Source organism: Coregonus lavaretus (genome assembly GCF_964263955.1).
Source record: "Coregonus lavaretus genome assembly, chromosome: 16".
In the NCBI taxonomy this organism is placed as follows: Eukaryota; Metazoa; Chordata; class Actinopteri; order Salmoniformes; family Salmonidae; genus Coregonus; species Coregonus lavaretus.
In genome coordinates, this window is record NC_140003.1 from 7159614 (window position 1) to 7178440 (window position 18827).

Here is an 18827-nt window from a genome sequence, read left to right on the forward strand (position 1 = left end):
TAGATTATGTCAATCAGACTGGTCAAATGTAGGGCTTGTGGTCAAATTATACAGTCGTTTCTAAGAATCAGCTGACATGGTACTAACACTTCCTGACTCTTAATTAACAGTGATGACACATACCTAAAACTGTTGGCGATTCTGGAGTAACGTCAATAACAACTGCCTCCACCGAGGACAGAAGTTGCTGCTGGATGTTTGGAAGGTCAGTGAAGTCAGAGACAGACAGAGCGTAACTGGGATCATGTGATATCCTCTGCAATTCTCTGCTATCAGAACTCCTTGTTCCAATTCCAAAGATCAAGACCCCAAGCTCCTTCAGAGCAGAAGCTGGAGTGTCAACATTGTCAAAGGACCTTCCACCACTCAGCAGAATCAGTAACTGTGGAACACCTTCAAAGCGTCGACTTCCGGAGGAGGCAGTAAAGACATTGTCTCTCACGTACTGGAGAGCTGCTCCAGTGTTGAGAGGTCTCCCACCTTTGTGTCTCAGACCTCTTACAGTGTTGAGAATCTCTCCTTTTGTTGTGTAGGTGTTCAGATAGAATTGGGCAGCTGGATCTCTACTGTACTGGACCACAGCAACGCGATCTTTGTTCTCATCCACACCGAGTGTCTCCACCACTCTTTGAACAAAGTCCCGCATTGCTGGGAATCCACTCCTAGTGCCATCAGATCCATCCAGCAAGAACACGACATCCCTCCTGGGAGCCTGACTCTCAACTAGTGAATGTGAATGTTCAGAAAAAGAGTCATATTAAATGTTGCATTGGTAAGGGAAAAACAGGACAAAGATGCTTCTGTCATATGAAAGTCATCCCTTTCCCTAATCTCAAACAACTGTTCAAAGAAAGTGGCAATGTGTGCATTGGACTGAGTGCTATCATCGAGAACATTCCTACAGAGGTATGAATTGAAACCAACATGAAAGGTCTCAGGTGCATCTACTTAAAATGTCAAAGCTATCAAATACTCCATCCTGATGTAAGAGAGCAAATGGAACTGATCAAAACCATATCTTTCTTACCTAGTATTGTTGGTATTACTGTTGGTGTCATGGTTGTCACCTGTACAATGACAGTGCTTATAGCAGAAAGAAGCTGCTGTTGGACATTGGGGAGGTCAGTAAATTCAGACACGGAAAGAGCATAGCTGGGGTCATAGGATATCTTTTGTAATTCTCTGCTATCAGAGCTCCTTGTTCCAATTCCAAACACCAAGACACCAAGCTCCTTGAGAGCAGACGCTGGTGTATCTACATTGTCAAAGGACCTTCCACCATTCAACAGTATCAGAATCTGTGGAACCCCTTCAAGGCGCCTACTTCCGGAGGAGGCAGTAAAGACATTGTCCCTGACATACTGGAGAGCTGCCCCAGTGTTGAGGGGTCTCCCTCCTTTGTGCCTCAGGCCTCTTACGGTCTCCACAACGTCTTCCTTTGTTGTATGAGTGTTCAGATAGAAGTGGGCCTCTGATTCTCTGCTATACTGGACCACAGAGACTCGATCTCTGTTTTCCTCCACAGTGAGTTTCTCTACCACTCTTTGAACAAAGTCACGCATTGCTGGGAAGCCATTCTTAGTTCCATCAGAACCATCCAGCAGGAATACTACATCCTTTCTGGCAATGCTTTGGTCCACTAAGAGTATCAGAAACAAAACAAAAATATATGTCAACATTGCTTCATGGAACCTGAGACTGAAATATGTGTGTGTTGCTTTAGTTGTCCTGGATAACGCATCAGTTCTTACCTATGACTGTTGGGGTTATGGGTGTAGCCTCAACTTGTACAGTTATGAGTGTGGAGAAAAACTGCTCCTGGATGCTGGGGAGGTCAGTGAATTCAGAAACAGACTGGGAAAAACTAGGATCAGTGGCAATCCTTTCGACCTCTCTGCTGGAATTTCTGGTTCCAATGCCAAAGATCAAGACCCCACTCTTTTTCAGGGCAGAAGCTGGTATGTCAACATTATCACTGGACCTTCCCCCACTCAGAAGTATCAGCATCTGAGGGACGCCCTCTTGGCTTCTGCTTCCTGAGGAGGCAGTAAAGACGTTGTCCCTTACGTACTGGAGGGCTGCCCCAGTGTTAAGGGGTCTACCTCCTCTGTGCCTCAGACTTCTGACAGTGTCAAGAATGTCCTCCTTGGTGGTGTATGTGTTCAGATAGAAATGAACTTCTTGATCTCTACCGTACTGGACAACAGAAACGCGGTCTTTGTCTCCTCCCACATTGAGTTTCCCCACTACTCTCTGAACAAAATCACGCATTGCTGGGAATCCATTCCTTGCGCCATCAGAACCATCCACAAGGAATACCACATCCTTTCTGGAGGTGTCATGATCAACTGAGAAAAGAAATAGATTATGTCAATCAGACTGGTCAAATGTAGGGCTTGTGGTCAAATTATACAGTCGTTTCTAAGAATCAGCTGACATGGTACTAACACTTCCTGACTCTTAATTAACAGTGATGACACATACCTAAAACTGTTGGCGATTCTGGAGTAACGTCAATAACAACTGCCTCCACCGAGGACAGAAGTTGCTGCTGGATGTTTGGAAGGTCAGTGAAGTCAGAGACAGACAGAGCGTAACTGGGATCATGTGATATCCTCTGCAATTCTCTGCTATCAGAACTCCTTGTTCCAATTCCAAAGATCAAGACCCCAAGCTCCTTCAGAGCAGAAGCTGGAGTGTCAACATTGTCAAAGGACCTTCCACCACTCAGCAGAATCAGTAACTGTGGAACACCTTCAAAGCGTCGACTTCCGGAGGAGGCAGTAAAGACATTGTCTCTCACGTACTGGAGAGCTGCTCCAGTGTTGAGAGGTCTCCCACCTTTGTGTCTCAGACCTCTTACAGTGTTGAGAATCTCTCCTTTTGTTGTGTAGGTGTTCAGATAGAATTGGGCAGCTGGATCTCTACTGTACTGGACCACAGCAACGCGATCTTTGTTCTCATCCACACCGAGTGTCTCCACCACTCTTTGAACAAAGTCCCGCATTGCTGGGAATCCACTCCTAGTGCCATCAGATCCATCCAGCAAGAACACGACATCCCTCCTGGGAGCCTGACTCTCAACTAGTGAATGTGAATGTTCAGAAAAAGAGTCATATTAAATGTTGCATTGGTAAGGGAAAAACAGGACAAAGATGCTTCTGTCATATGAAAGTCATCCCTTTCCCTAATCTCAAACAACTGTTCAAAGAAAGTGGCAATGTGTGCATTGGACTGAGTGCTATCATCGAGAACATTCCTACAGAGGTATGAATTGAAACCAACATGAAAGGTCTCAGGTGCATCTACTTAAAATGTCAAAGCTATCAAATACTCCATCCTGATGTAAGAGAGCAAATGGAACTGATCAAAACCATATCTTTCTTACCTAGTATTGTTGGTATTACTGTTGGTGTCATGGTTGTCACCTGTACAATGACAGTGCTTATAGCAGAAAGAAGCTGCTGTTGGACATTGGGGAGGTCAGTAAATTCAGACACGGAAAGAGCATAGCTGGGGTCATAGGATATCTTTTGTAATTCTCTGCTATCAGAGCTCCTTGTTCCAATTCCAAACACCAAGACACCAAGCTCCTTGAGAGCAGACGCTGGTGTATCTACATTGTCAAAGGACCTTCCACCATTCAACAGTATCAGAATCTGTGGAACCCCTTCAAGGCGCCTACTTCCGGAGGAGGCAGTAAAGACATTGTCCCTGACATACTGGAGAGCTGCCCCAGTGTTGAGGGGTCTCCCTCCTTTGTGCCTCAGGCCTCTTACGGTCTCCACAACGTCTTCCTTTGTTGTATGAGTGTTCAGATAGAAGTGGGCCTCTGATTCTCTGCTATACTGGACCACAGAGACTCGATCTCTGTTTTCCTCCACAGTGAGTTTCTCTACCACTCTTTGAACAAAGTCACGCATTGCTGGGAAGCCATTCTTAGTTCCATCAGAACCATCCAGCAGGAATACTACATCCTTTCTGGCAATGCTTTGGTCCACTAAGAGTATCAGAAACAAAACAAAAATATATGTCAACATTGCTTCATGGAACCTGAGACTGAAATATGTGTGTGTTGCTTTAGTTGTCCTGGATAACGCATCAGTTCTTACCTATGACTGTTGGGGTTATGGGTGTAGCCTCAACTTGTACAGTTATGAGTGTGGAGAAAAACTGCTCCTGGATGCTGGGGAGGTCAGTGAATTCAGAAACAGACTGGGAAAAACTAGGATCAGTGGCAATCCTTTCGACCTCTCTGCTGGAATTTCTGGTTCCAATGCCAAAGATCAAGACCCCACTCTTTTTCAGGGCAGAAGCTGGTATGTCAACATTATCACTGGACCTTCCCCCACTCAGAAGTATCAGCATCTGAGGGACGCCCTCTTGGCTTCTGCTTCCTGAGGAGGCAGTAAAGACGTTGTCCCTTACGTATTGGAGGGCTGCCCCAGTGTTAAGGGGTCTACCTCCTCTGTGCCTCAGACTTCTGACAGTGTCAAGAATGTCCTCCTTGGTGGTGTATGTGTTCAGATAGAAATGAACTTCTTGATCTCTACCGTACTGGACAACAGAAACGCGGTCTTTGTCTCCTCCCACATTGAGTTTCCCCACTACTCTCTGAACAAAATCACGCATTGCTGGGAATCCATTCCTTGCGCCATCAGAACCATCCACAAGGAATACCACATCCTTTCTGGTGGTGTCATGATCAACTGAGAAAAGAAATAGATTATGTCAATCAGACTGGTCAAATGTAGGGCTTGTGGTCAAATTATACAGTCGTTTCTAAGAATCAGCTGACATGTTACTAACACTTCCTGACTCTTAATTAACAGTGATGACACATACCTAAAACTGTTGGCGATTCTGGAGTAACGTCAATAACAACTGCCTCCACCGAGGACAGAAGTTGCTGCTGGATGTTTGGAAGGTCAGTGAAGTCAGAGACAGACAGAGCGTAACTGGGATCATGTGATATCCTCTGCAATTCTCTGCTATCAGAACTCCTTGTTCCAATTCCAAAGATCAAGACCCCAAGCTCCTTCAGAGCAGAAGCTGGAGTGTCAACATTGTCAAAGGACCTTCCACCACTCAGCAGAATCAGTAACTGTGGAACACCTTCAAAGCGTCGACTTCCGGAGGAGGCAGTAAAGACATTGTCTCTCACGTACTGGAGAGCTGCTCCAGTGTTGAGAGGTCTCCCACCTTTGTGTCTCAGACCTCTTACAGTGTTGAGAATCTCTCCTTTTGTTGTGTAGGTGTTCAGATAGAATTGGGCAGCTGGATCTCTACTGTACTGGACCACAGCAACGCGATCTTTGTTCTCATCCACACCGAGTGTCTCCACCACTCTTTGAACAAAGTCCCGCATTGCTGGGAATCCACTCCTAGTGCCATCAGATCCATCCAGCAAGAACACGACATCCCTCCTGGGAGCCTGACTCTCAACTAGTGAATGTGAATGTTCAGAAAAAGAGTCATATTAAATGTTGCATTGGTAAGGGAAAAACAGGACAAAGATGCTTCTGTCATATGAAAGTCATCCCTTTCCCTAATCTCAAACAACTGTTCAAAGAAAGTGGCAATGTGTGCATTGGACTGAGTGCTATCATCGAGAACATTCCTACAGAGGTATGAATTGAAACCAACATGAAAGGTCTCAGGTGCATCTACTTAAAATGTCAAAGCTATCAAATACTCCATCCTGATGTAAGAGAGCAAATGGAACTGATCAAAACCATATCTTTCTTACCTAGTATTGTTGGTATTACTGTTGGTGTCATGGTTGTCACCTGTACAATGACAGTGCTTATAGCAGAAAGAAGCTGCTGTTGGACATTGGGGAGGTCAGTAAATTCAGACACGGAAAGAGCATAGCTGGGGTCATAGGATATCTTTTGTAATTCTCTGCTATCAGAGCTCCTTGTTCCAATTCCAAACACCAAGACACCAAGCTCCTTGAGAGCAGACGCTGGTGTATCTACATTGTCAAAGGACCTTCCACCATTCAACAGTATCAGAATCTGTGGAACCCCTTCAAGGCGCCTACTTCCGGAGGAGGCAGTAAAGACATTGTCCCTGACATACTGGAGAGCTGCCCCAGTGTTGAGGGGTCTACCTCCTCTGTGCCTCAGACTTCTGACAGTGTCAAGAATGTACTCCTTGGTGGTGTATGTGTTCAGATAGAAATGAACTTCTTGATCTCTGCTATACTGGACCACAGAGACTCGATCTCTGTTTTCCTCCACAGTGAGTTTCTCTACCACTCTTTGAACAAAGTCACGCATTGCTGGGAAACCATTCTTAGTTCCATCAGAACCATCCAGCAGGAATACTACATCCTTTCTGGCAATGCTTTGGTCCACTAAGAGTATCAGAAACAAAACAAAAATATATGTCAACATTGCTTCATGGAACCTGAGACTGAAATATGTGTGTGTTGCTTTAGTTGTCCTGGATAACGCATCAGTTCTTACCTATGACTGTTGGGGTTATGGGTGTAGCCTCAACTTGTACAGTTATGAGTGTGGAGAAAAACTGCTCCTGGATGCTGGGGAGGTCAGTGAATTCAGAAACAGACTGGGAAAAACTAGGATCAGTGGCAATCCTTTCGACCTCTCTGCTGGAATTTCTGGTTCCAATGCCAAAGATCAAGACCCCACTCTTTTTCAGGGCAGAAGCTGGTATGTCAACATTATCACTGGACCTTCCCCCACTCAGAAGTATCAGCATCTGAGGGACGCCCTCTTGGCTTCTGCTTCCTGAGGAGGCAGTAAAGACGTTGTCCCTTACGTATTGGAGGGCTGCCCCAGTGTTAAGGGGTCTACCTCCTCTGTGCCTCAGACTTCTGACAGTGTCAAGAATGTCCTCCTTGGTGGTGTATGTGTTCAGATAGAAATGAACTTCTTGATCTCTACCGTACTGGACAACAGAAACGCGGTCTTTGTCTCCTCCCACATTGAGTTTCCCCACTACTCTCTGAACAAAATCACGCATTGCTGGGAATCCATTCCTTGCGCCATCAGAACCATCCACAAGGAATACCACATCCTTTCTGGAGGTGTCATGATCAACTGAGAAAAGAAATAGATTATGTCAATCAGACTGGTCAAATGTAGGGCTTGTGGTCAAATTATACAGTCGTTTCTAAGAATCAGCTGACATGGTACTAACACTTCCTGACTCTTAATTAACAGTGATGACACATACCTAAAACTGTTGGCGATTCTGGAGTAACGTCAATAACAACTGCCTCCACCGAGGACAGAAGTTGCTGCTGGATGTTTGGAAGGTCAGTGAAGTCAGAGACAGACAGAGCGTAACTGGGATCATGTGATATCCTCTGCAATTCTCTGCTATCAGAACTCCTTGTTCCAATTCCAAAGATCAAGACCCCAAGCTCCTTCAGAGCAGAAGCTGGAGTGTCAACATTGTCAAAGGACCTTCCACCACTCAGCAGAATCAGTAACTGTGGAACACCTTCAAAGCGTCGACTTCCGGAGGAGGCAGTAAAGACATTGTCTCTCACGTACTGGAGAGCTGCTCCAGTGTTGAGAGGTCTCCCACCTTTGTGTCTCAGACCTCTTACAGTGTTGAGAATCTCTCCTTTTGTTGTGTAGGTGTTCAGATAGAATTGGGCAGCTGGATCTCTACTGTACTGGACCACAGCAACGCGATCTTTGTTCTCATCCACACCGAGTGTCTCCACCACTCTTTGAACAAAGTCCCGCATTGCTGGGAATCCACTCCTAGTGCCATCAGATCCATCCAGCAAGAACACGACATCCCTCCTGGGAGCCTGACTCTCAACTAGTGAATGTGAATGTTCAGAAAAAGAGTCATATTAAATGTTGCATTGGTAAGGGAAAAACAGGACAAAGATGCTTCTGTCATATGAAAGTCATCCCTTTCCCTAATCTCAAACAACTGTTCAAAGAAAGTGGCAATGTGTGCATTGGACTGAGTGCTATCATCGAGAACATTCCTACAGAGGTATGAATTGAAACCAACATGAAAGGTCTCAGGTGCATCTACTTAAAATGTCAAAGCTATCAAATACTCCATCCTGATGTAAGAGAGCAAATGGAACTGATCAAAACCATATCTTTCTTACCTAGTATTGTTGGTATTACTGTTGGTGTCATGGTTGTCACCTGTACAATGACAGTGCTTATAGCAGAAAGAAGCTGCTGTTGGACATTGGGGAGGTCAGTAAATTCAGACACGGAAAGAGCATAGCTGGGGTCATAGGATATCTTTTGTAATTCTCTGCTATCAGAGCTCCTTGTTCCAATTCCAAACACCAAGACACCAAGCTCCTTGAGAGCAGACGCTGGTGTATCTACATTGTCAAAGGACCTTCCACCATTCAACAGTATCAGAATCTGTGGAACCCCTTCAAGGCGCCTACTTCCGGAGGAGGCAGTAAAGACATTGTCCCTGACATACTGGAGAGCTGCCCCAGTGTTGAGGGGTCTCCCTCCTTTGTGCCTCAGGCCTCTTACGGTCTCCACAACGTCTTCCTTTGTTGTATGAGTGTTCAGATAGAAGTGGGCCTCTGATTCTCTGCTATACTGGACCACAGAGACTCGATCTCTGTTTTCCTCCACAGTGAGTTTCTCTACCACTCTTTGAACAAAGTCACGCATTGCTGGGAAGCCATTCTTAGTTCCATCAGAACCATCCAGCAGGAATACTACATCCTTTCTGGCAATGCTTTGGTCCACTAAGAGTATCAGAAACAAAACAAAAATATATGTCAACATTGCTTCATGGAACCTGAGACTGAAATATGTGTGTGTTGCTTTAGTTGTCCTGGATAACGCATCAGTTCTTACCTATGACTGTTGGGGTTATGGGTGTAGCCTCAACTTGTACAGTTATGAGTGTGGAGAAAAACTGCTCCTGGATGCTGGGGAGGTCAGTGAATTCAGAAACAGACTGGGAAAAACTAGGATCAGTGGCAATCCTTTCGACCTCTCTGCTGGAATTTCTGGTTCCAATGCCAAAGATCAAGACCCCACTCTTTTTCAGGGCAGAAGCTGGTATGTCAACATTATCACTGGACCTTCCCCCACTCAGAAGTATCAGCATCTGAGGGACGCCCTCTTGGCTTCTGCTTCCTGAGGAGGCAGTAAAGACGTTGTCCCTTACGTATTGGAGGGCTGCCCCAGTGTTAAGGGGTCTACCTCCTCTGTGCCTCAGACTTCTGACAGTGTCAAGAATGTCCTCCTTGGTGGTGTATGTGTTCAGATAGAAATGAACTTCTTGATCTCTACCGTACTGGACAACAGAAACGCGGTCTTTGTCTCCTCCCACATTGAGTTTCCCCACTACTCTCTGAACAAAATCACGCATTGCTGGGAATCCATTCCTTGCGCCATCAGAACCATCCACAAGGAATACCACATCCTTTCTGGTGGTGTCATGATCAACTGAGAAAAGAAATAGATTATGTCAATCAGACTGGTCAAATGTAGGGCTTGTGGTCAAATTATACAGTCGTTTCTAAGAATCAGCTGACATGTTACTAACACTTCCTGACTCTTAATTAACAGTGATGACACATACCTAAAACTTTTGGCGATTCTGGAGTAACGTCAATAACAACTGCCTCCACCGAGGACAGAAGTTGCTGCTGGATGTTTGGAAGGTCAGTGAAGTCAGAGACAGACAGAGCGTAACTGGGATCATGTGATATCCTCTGCAATTCTCTGCTATCAGAACTCCTTGTTCCAATTCCAAAGATCAAGACCCCAAGCTCCTTCAGAGCAGAAGCTGGAGTGTCAACATTGTCAAAGGACCTTCCACCACTCAGCAGAATCAGTAACTGTGGAACACCTTCAAAGCGTCGACTTCCGGAGGAGGCAGTAAAGACATTGTCTCTCACGTACTGGAGAGCTGCTCCAGTGTTGAGAGGTCTCCCACCTTTGTGTCTCAGACCTCTTACAGTGTTGAGAATCTCTCCTTTTGTTGTGTAGGTGTTCAGATAGAATTGGGCAGCTGGATCTCTACTGTACTGGACCACAGCAACGCGATCTTTGTTCTCATCCACACCGAGTGTCTCCACCACTCTTTGAACAAAGTCCCGCATTGCTGGGAATCCACTCCTAGTGCCATCAGATCCATCCAGCAAGAACACGACATCCCTCCTGGGAGCCTGACTCTCAACTAGTGAATGTGAATGTTCAGAAAAAGAGTCATATTAAATGTTGCATTGGTAAGGGAAAAACAGGACAAAGATGCTTCTGTCATATGAAAGTCATCCCTTTCCCTAATCTCAAACAACTGTTCAAAGAAAGTGGCAATGTGTGCATTGGACTGAGTGCTATCATCGAGAACATTCCTACAGAGGTATGAATTGAAACCAACATGAAAGGTCTCAGGTGCATCTACTTAAAATGTCAAAGCTATCAAATACTCCATCCTGATGTAAGAGAGCAAATGGAACTGATCAAAACCATATCTTTCTTACCTAGTATTGTTGGTATTACTGTTGGTGTCATGGTTGTCACCTGTACAATGACAGTGCTTATAGCAGAAAGAAGCTGCTGTTGGACATTGGGGAGGTCAGTAAATTCAGACACGGAAAGAGCATAGCTGGGGTCATAGGATATCTTTTGTAATTCTCTGCTATCAGAGCTCCTTGTTCCAATTCCAAACACCAAGACACCAAGCTCCTTGAGAGCAGACGCTGGTGTATCTACATTGTCAAAGGACCTTCCACCATTCAACAGTATCAGAATCTGTGGAACCCCTTCAAGGCGCCTACTTCCGGAGGAGGCAGTAAAGACATTGTCCCTGACATACTGGAGAGCTGCCCCAGTGTTGAGGGGTCTACCTCCTCTGTGCCTCAGACTTCTGACAGTGTCAAGAATGTACTCCTTGGTGGTGTATGTGTTCAGATAGAAATGAACTTCTTGATCTCTGCTATACTGGACCACAGAGACTCGATCTCTGTTTTCCTCCACAGTGAGTTTCTCTACCACTCTTTGAACAAAGTCACGCATTGCTGGGAAACCATTCTTAGTTCCATCAGAACCATCCAGCAGGAATACTACATCCTTTCTGGCAATGCTTTGGTCCACTAAGAGTATCAGAAACAAAACAAAAATATATGTCAACATTGCTTCATGGAACCTGAGACTGAAATATGTGTGTGTTGCTTTAGTTGTCCTGGATAACGCATCAGTTCTTACCTATGACTGTTGGGGTTATGGGTGTAGCCTCAACTTGTACAGTTATGAGTGTGGAGAAAAACTGCTCCTGGATGCTGGGGAGGTCAGTGAATTCAGAAACAGACTGGGAAAAACTAGGATCAGTGGCAATCCTTTCGACCTCTCTGCTGGAATTTCTGGTTCCAATGCCAAAGATCAAGACCCCACTCTTTTTCAGGGCAGAAGCTGGTATGTCAACATTATCACTGGACCTTCCCCCACTCAGAAGTATCAGCATCTGAGGGACGCCCTCTTGGCTTCTGCTTCCTGAGGAGGCAGTAAAGACGTTGTCCCTTACGTATTGGAGGGCTGCCCCAGTGTTAAGGGGTCTACCTCCTCTGTGCCTCAGACTTCTGACAGTGTCAAGAATGTCCTCCTTGGTGGTGTATGTGTTCAGATAGAAATGAACTTCTTGATCTCTACCGTACTGGACAACAGAAACGCGGTCTTTGTCTCCTCCCACATTGAGTTTCCCCACTACTCTCTGAACAAAATCACGCATTGCTGGGAATCCATTCCTTGCGCCATCAGAACCATCCACAAGGAATACCACATCCTTTCTGGAGGTGTCATGATCAACTGAGAAAAGAAATAGATTATGTCAATCAGACTGGTCAAATGTAGGGCTTGTGGTCAAATTATACAGTCGTTTCTAAGAATCAGCTGACATGGTACTAACACTTCCTGACTCTTAATTAACAGTGATGACACATACCTAAAACTGTTGGCGATTCTGGAGTAACGTCAATAACAACTGCCTCCACCGAGGACAGAAGTTGCTGCTGGATGTTTGGAAGGTCAGTGAAGTCAGAGACAGACAGAGCGTAACTGGGATCATGTGATATCCTCTGCAATTCTCTGCTATCAGAACTCCTTGTTCCAATTCCAAAGATCAAGACCCCAAGCTCCTTCAGAGCAGAAGCTGGAGTGTCAACATTGTCAAAGGACCTTCCACCACTCAGCAGAATCAGTAACTGTGGAACACCTTCAAAGCGTCGACTTCCGGAGGAGGCAGTAAAGACATTGTCTCTCACGTACTGGAGAGCTGCTCCAGTGTTGAGAGGTCTCCCACCTTTGTGTCTCAGACCTCTTACAGTGTTGAGAATCTCTCCTTTTGTTGTGTAGGTGTTCAGATAGAATTGGGCAGCTGGATCTCTACTGTACTGGACCACAGCAACGCGATCTTTGTTCTCATCCACACCGAGTGTCTCCACCACTCTTTGAACAAAGTCCCGCATTGCTGGGAATCCACTCCTAGTGCCATCAGATCCATCCAGCAAGAACACGACATCCCTCCTGGGAGCCTGACTCTCAACTAGTGAATGTGAATGTTCAGAAAAAGAGTCATATTAAATGTTGCATTGGTAAGGGAAAAACAGGACAAAGATGCTTCTGTCATATGAAAGTCATCCCTTTCCCTAATCTCAAACAACTGTTCAAAGAAAGTGGCAATGTGTGCATTGGACTGAGTGCTATCATCGAGAACATTCCTACAGAGGTATGAATTGAAACCAACATGAAAGGTCTCAGGTGCATCTACTTAAAATGTCAAAGCTATCAAATACTCCATCCTGATGTAAGAGAGCAAATGGAACTGATCAAAACCATATCTTTCTTACCTAGTATTGTTGGTATTACTGTTGGTGTCATGGTTGTCACCTGTACAATGACAGTGCTTATAGCAGAAAGAAGCTGCTGTTGGACATTGGGGAGGTCAGTAAATTCAGACACGGAAAGAGCATAGCTGGGGTCATAGGATATCTTTTGTAATTCTCTGCTATCAGAGCTCCTTGTTCCAATTCCAAACACCAAGACACCAAGCTCCTTGAGAGCAGACGCTGGTGTATCTACATTGTCAAAGGACCTTCCACCATTCAACAGTATCAGAATCTGTGGAACCCCTTCAAGGCGCCTACTTCCGGAGGAGGCAGTAAAGACATTGTCCCTGACATACTGGAGAGCTGCCCCAGTGTTGAGGGGTCTCCCTCCTTTGTGCCTCAGGCCTCTTACGGTCTCCACAACGTCTTCCTTTGTTGTATGAGTGTTCAGATAGAAGTGGGCCTCTGATTCTCTGCTATACTGGACCACAGAGACTCGATCTCTGTTTTCCTCCACAGTGAGTTTCTCTACCACTCTTTGAACAAAGTCACGCATTGCTGGGAAGCCATTCTTAGTTCCATCAGAACCATCCAGCAGGAATACTACATCCTTTCTGGCAATGCTTTGGTCCACTAAGAGTATCAGAAACAAAACAAAAATATATGTCAACATTGCTTCATGGAACCTGAGACTGAAATATGTGTGTGTTGCTTTAGTTGTCCTGGATAACGCATCAGTTCTTACCTATGACTGTTGGGGTTATGGGTGTAGCCTCAACTTGTACAGTTATGAGTGTGGAGAAAAACTGCTCCTGGATGCTGGGGAGGTCAGTGAATTCAGAAACAGACTGGGAAAAACTAGGATCAGTGGCAATCCTTTCGACCTCTCTGCTGGAATTTCTGGTTCCAATGCCAAAGATCAAGACCCCACTCTTTTTCAGGGCAGAAGCTGGTATGTCAACATTATCACTGGACCTTCCCCCACTCAGAAGTATCAGCATCTGAGGGACGCCCTCTTGGCTTCTGCTTCCTGAGGAGGCAGTAAAGACGTTGTCCCTTACGTATTGGAGGGCTGCCCCAGTGTTAAGGGGTCTACCTCCTCTGTGCCTCAGACTTCTGACAGTGTCAAGAATGTCCTCCTTGGTGGTGTATGTGTTCAGATAGAAATGAACTTCTTGATCTCTACCGTACTGGACAACAGAAACGCGGTCTTTGTCTCCTCCCACATTGAGTTTCCCCACTACTCTCTGAACAAAATCACGCATTGCTGGGAATCCATTCCTTGCGCCATCAGAACCATCCACAAGGAATACCACATCCTTTCTGGAGGTGTCATGATCAACTGAGAAAAGAAATAGATTATGTCAATCAGACTGGTCAAATGTAGGGCTTGTGGTCAAATTATACAGTCGTTTCTAAGAATCAGCTGACATGGTACTAACACTTCCTGACTCTTAATTAACAGTGATGACACATACCTAAAACTGTTGGCGATTCTGGAGTAACGTCAATAACAACTGCCTCCACCGAGGACAGAAGTTGCTGCTGGATGTTTGGAAGGTCAGTGAAGTCAGAGACAGACAGAGCGTAACTGGGATCATGTGATATCCTCTGCAATTCTCTGCTATCAGAACTCCTTGTTCCAATTCCAAAGATCAAGACCCCAAGCTCCTTCAGAGCAGAAGCTGGAGTGTCAACATTGTCAAAGGACCTTCCACCACTCAGCAGAATCAGTAACTGTGGAACACCTTCAAAGCGTCGACTTCCGGAGGAGGCAGTAAAGACATTGTCTCTCACGTACTGGAGAGCTGCTCCAGTGTTGAGAGGTCTCCCACCTTTGTGTCTCAGACCTCTTACAGTGTTGAGAATCTCTCCTTTTGTTGTGTAGGTGTTCAGATAGAATTGGGCAGCTGGATCTCTACTGTACTGGACCACAGCAACGCGATCTTTGTTCTCATCCACACCGAGTGTCTCCACCACTCTTTGAACAAAGTCCCGCATTGCTGGGAATCCACTCCTAGTGCCATCAGATCCATCCAGCAAGAACACGACATCCCTCCTGGGAGCCTGACTCTCAACTAGTGAATGTGAATGTTCAGAAAAAGAGTCATATTAAATGTTGCATTGGTAAGGGAAAAACAGGACAAAGATGCTTCTGTCATATGAAAGTCATCCCTTTCCCTAATCTCAAACAACTGTTCAAAGAAAGTGGCAATGTGTGCATTGGACTGAGTGCTATCATCGAGAACATTCCTACAGAGGTATGAATTGAAACCAACATGAAAGGTCTCAGGTGCATCTACTTAAAATGTCAAAGCTATCAAATACTCCATCCTGATGTAAGAGAGCAAATGGAACTGATCAAAACCATATCTTTCTTACCTAGTATTGTTGGTATTACTGTTGGTGTCATGGTTGTCACCTGTACAATGACAGTGCTTATAGCAGAAAGAAGCTGCTGTTGGACATTGGGGAGGTCAGTAAATTCAGACACGGAAAGAGCATAGCTGGGGTCATAGGATATCTTTTGTAATTCTCTGCTATCAGAGCTCCTTGTTCCAATTCCAAACACCAAGACACCAAGCTCCTTGAGAGCAGACGCTGGTGTATCTACATTGTCAAAGGACCTTCCACCATTCAACAGTATCAGAATCTGTGGAACCCCTTCAAGGCGCCTACTTCCGGAGGAGGCAGTAAAGACATTGTCCCTGACATACTGGAGAGCTGCCCCAGTGTTGAGGGGTCTCCCTCCTTTGTGCCTCAGGCCTCTTACGGTCTCCACAACGTCTTCCTTTGTTGTATGAGTGTTCAGATAGAAGTGGGCCTCTGATTCTCTGCTATATTGGACCACAGAGACTCGATCTCTGTTTTCCTCCACAGTGAGTTTCTCTACCACTCTTTGAACAAAGTCACGCATTGCTGGGAAGCCATTCTTAGTTCCATCAGAACCATCCAGCAGGAATACTACATCCTTTCTGGCAATGCTTTGGTCCACTAAGAGTATCAGAAACAAAACAAAAATATATGTCAACATTGCTTCATGGAACCTGAGACTGAAATATGTGTGTGTTGCTTTAGTTGTCCTGGATAACGCATCAGTTCTTACCTATGACTGTTGGGGTTATGGGTGTAGCCTCAACTTGTACAGTTATGAGTGTGGAGAAAAACTGCTCCTGGATGCTGGGGAGGTCAGTGAATTCAGAAACAGACTGGGAAAAACTAGGATCAGTGGCAATCCTTTCGACCTCTCTGCTGGAATTTCTGGTTCCAATGCCAAAGATCAAGACCCCACTCTTTTTCAGGGCAGAAGCTGGTATGTCAACATTATCACTGGACCTTCCCCCACTCAGAAGTATCAGCATCTGAGGGACGCCCTCTTGGCTTCTGCTTCCTGAGGAGGCAGTAAAGACGTTGTCCCTTACGTATTGGAGGGCTGCCCCAGTGTTAAGGGGTCTACCTCCTCTGTGCCTCAGACTTCTGACAGTGTCAAGAATGTCCTCCTTGGTGGTGTATGTGTTCAGATAGAAATGAACTTCTTGATCTCTACCGTACTGGACAACAGAAACGCGGTCTTTGTCTCCTCCCACATTGAGTTTCCCCACTACTCTCTGAACAAAATCACGCATTGCTGGGAATCCATTCCTTGCGCCATCAGAACCATCCACAAGGAATACCACATCCTTTCTGGAGGTGTCATGATCAACTGAGAAAAGAAATAGATTATGTCAATCAGACTGGTCAAATGTAGGGCTTGTGGTCAAATTATACAGTCGTTTCTAAGAATCAGCTGACATGGTACTAACACTTCCTGACTCTTAATTAACAGTGATGACACATACCTAAAACTGTTGGCGATTCTGGAGTAACGTCAATAACAACTGCCTCCACCGAGGACAGAAGTTGCTGCTGGATGTTTGGAAGGTCAGTGAAGTCAGAGACAGACAGAGCGTAACTGGGATCATGTGATATCCTCTGCAATTCTCTGCTATCAGAACTCCTTGTTCCAATTCCAAAGATCAAGACCCCAAGCTCCTTCAGAGCAGAAGCTGGAGTGTCAACATTGTCAAAGGACCTTCCACCACTCAGCAGAATCAGTAACTGTGGAACACCTTCAAAGCGTCGACTTCCGGAGGAGGCAGTAAAGACATTGTCTCTCACGTACTGGAGAGCTGCTCCAGTGTTGAGAGGTCTCCCACCTTTGTGTCTCAGACCTCTTACAGTGTTGAGAATCTCTCCTTTTGTTGTGTAGGTGTTCAGATAGAATTGGGCAGCTGGATCTCTACTGTACTGGACCACAGCAACGCGATCTTTGTTCTCATCCACACCGAGTGTCTCCACCACTCTTTGAACAAAGTCCCGCATTGCTGGGAATCCACTCCTAGTGCCATCAGATCCATCCAGCAAGAACACGACATCCCTCCTGGGAGCCTGACTCTCAACTAGTGAATGTGAATGTTCAGAAAAAGAGTCATATTAAATGTTGCATTGGTAAGGGAAAAACAGGACAAAGATGCTTCTGTCATATGAAAGTCATCCCTTTCCCTAATCTCAAACAACTGTTCAAAGAAAGTGGCAATGTGTGCATTGGACTGAGTGCTATCATCGAGAACATTCCTACAGAGGTATGAATTGAAACCAACATGAAAGGTCTCAGGTGCATCTACTTAAAATGTCAAAGCTATCAAATACTCCATCCTGATGTAAGAGAGCAAATGGAACTGATCAAAACCATATCTTTCTTACCTAGTATTGTTGGTATTACTGTTGGTGTCATGGTTGTCACCTGTACAATGACAGTGCTTATAGCAGAAAGAAGCTGCTGTTGGACATTGGGGAGGTCAGTAAATTCAGACACGGAAAGAGCATAGCTGGGGTCATAGGATATCTTTTGTAATTCTCTGCTATCAGAGCTCCTTGTTCCAATTCCAAACACCAAGACACCAAGCTCCTTGAGAGCAGACGCTGGTGTATCTACATTGTCAAAGGACCTTCCACCATTCAACAGTATCAGAATCTGTGGAACCCCTTCAAGGCGCCTACTTCCGGAGGAGGCAGTAAAGACATTGTCCCTGACATACTGGAGAGCTGCCCCAGTGTTGAGGGGTCTCCCTCCTTTGTGCCTCAGGCCTCTTACGGTCTCCACAACGTCTTCCTTTGTTGTATGAGTGTTCAGATAGAAGTGGGCCTCTGATTCTCTGCTATACTGGACCACAGAGACTCGATCTCTGTTTTCCTCCACAGTGAGTTTCTCTACCACTCTTTGAACAAAGTCACGCATTGCTGGGAAGCCATTCTTAGTTCCATCAGAACCATCCAGCAGGAATACTACATCCTTTCTGGCAATGCTTTGGTCCACTAAGAGTATCAGAAACAAAACAAAAATATATGTCAACATTGCTTCATGGAACCTGAGACTGAAATATGTGTGTGTTGCTTTAGTTGTCCTGGATAACGCATCAGTTCTTACCTATGACTGTTGGGGTTATGGGTGTAGCCTCAACTTGTACAGTTATGAGTGTGGAGAAAAACTGCTCCTGGATGCTGGGGAGGTCAGTGAATTCAGAAACAGACTGGGAAAAACTAGGATCAGTGGCAATCCTTTCGACCTCTCTGCTGGAATTTCTGGTTCCAATGCCAAAGATCAAGACCCCACTCTTTTTCAGGGCAGAAGCTGGTATGTCAACATTATCACTGGACCTTCCCCCACTCAGAAGTATCAGCATCTGAGGGACGCCCTCTTGGCTTCTGCTTCCTGAGGAGGCAGTAAAGACGTTGTCCCTTACGTATTGGAGGGCTGCCCCAGTGTTAAGGGGTCTACCTCCTCTGTGCCTCAGACTTCTGACAGTGTCAAGAATGTCCTCCTTGGTGGTGTATGTGTTCAGATAGAAATTAACTTCTTGATCTCTACCGTACTGGACAACAGAAACGCGGTCTTTGTCTCCTCCCACATTGAGTTTCCCCACTACTCTCTGAACAAAATCACGCATTGCTGGGAATCCATTCCTTGCGCCATCAG

General features: G+C 45.5%; 4 protein-coding genes across 4 annotated transcripts in view; all 4 read right to left on the reverse strand.

Annotated features, from left to right (window-relative positions):
• LOC311143297 (collagen alpha-3(VI) chain-like) overlaps nucleotides 1-18827 on the reverse strand; it is a 159745-nt gene that overhangs the window by 75460 nt on the left and 65458 nt on the right. The gene's annotated exons all lie outside the window — the stretch shown is intronic.
• LOC311143365 (collagen alpha-3(VI) chain-like) lies at nucleotides 104-6993 on the reverse strand (the record flags this gene model as incomplete). The annotated part of the gene is made up of 9 exons (XM_084179206.1): nucleotides 104-723; nucleotides 1028-1639; nucleotides 1752-2348; nucleotides 2485-3084; nucleotides 3389-4000; nucleotides 4113-4709; nucleotides 4846-5445; nucleotides 5750-6361; nucleotides 6474-6993. The coding sequence occupies 9 exons, from the start codon at nucleotides 6991-6993 to the stop codon at nucleotides 104-106; spliced, it is 5370 nt and encodes a 1789-aa protein (XP_084035332.1).
• Nucleotides 7187-10090, reverse strand: LOC311143367 (collagen alpha-3(VI) chain-like; the record flags this gene model as incomplete). Its single annotated transcript, XM_084179208.1, has 4 exons — nucleotides 7187-7806; nucleotides 8111-8722; nucleotides 8835-9431; nucleotides 9568-10090. The coding sequence occupies 4 exons, from the start codon at nucleotides 10088-10090 to the stop codon at nucleotides 7187-7189; spliced, it is 2352 nt and encodes a 783-aa protein (XP_084035334.1).
• Nucleotides 10410-18798, reverse strand: LOC311143368 (collagen alpha-3(VI) chain-like; the record flags this gene model as incomplete). The annotated part of the gene is made up of 12 exons (XM_084179209.1): nucleotides 10410-10423; nucleotides 10769-11083; nucleotides 11196-11792; nucleotides 11929-12528; nucleotides 12833-13444; nucleotides 13557-14153; nucleotides 14290-14889; nucleotides 15194-15805; nucleotides 15918-16514; nucleotides 16651-17250; nucleotides 17555-18166; nucleotides 18279-18798. The coding sequence occupies 12 exons, from the start codon at nucleotides 18796-18798 to the stop codon at nucleotides 10410-10412; spliced, it is 6276 nt and encodes a 2091-aa protein (XP_084035335.1).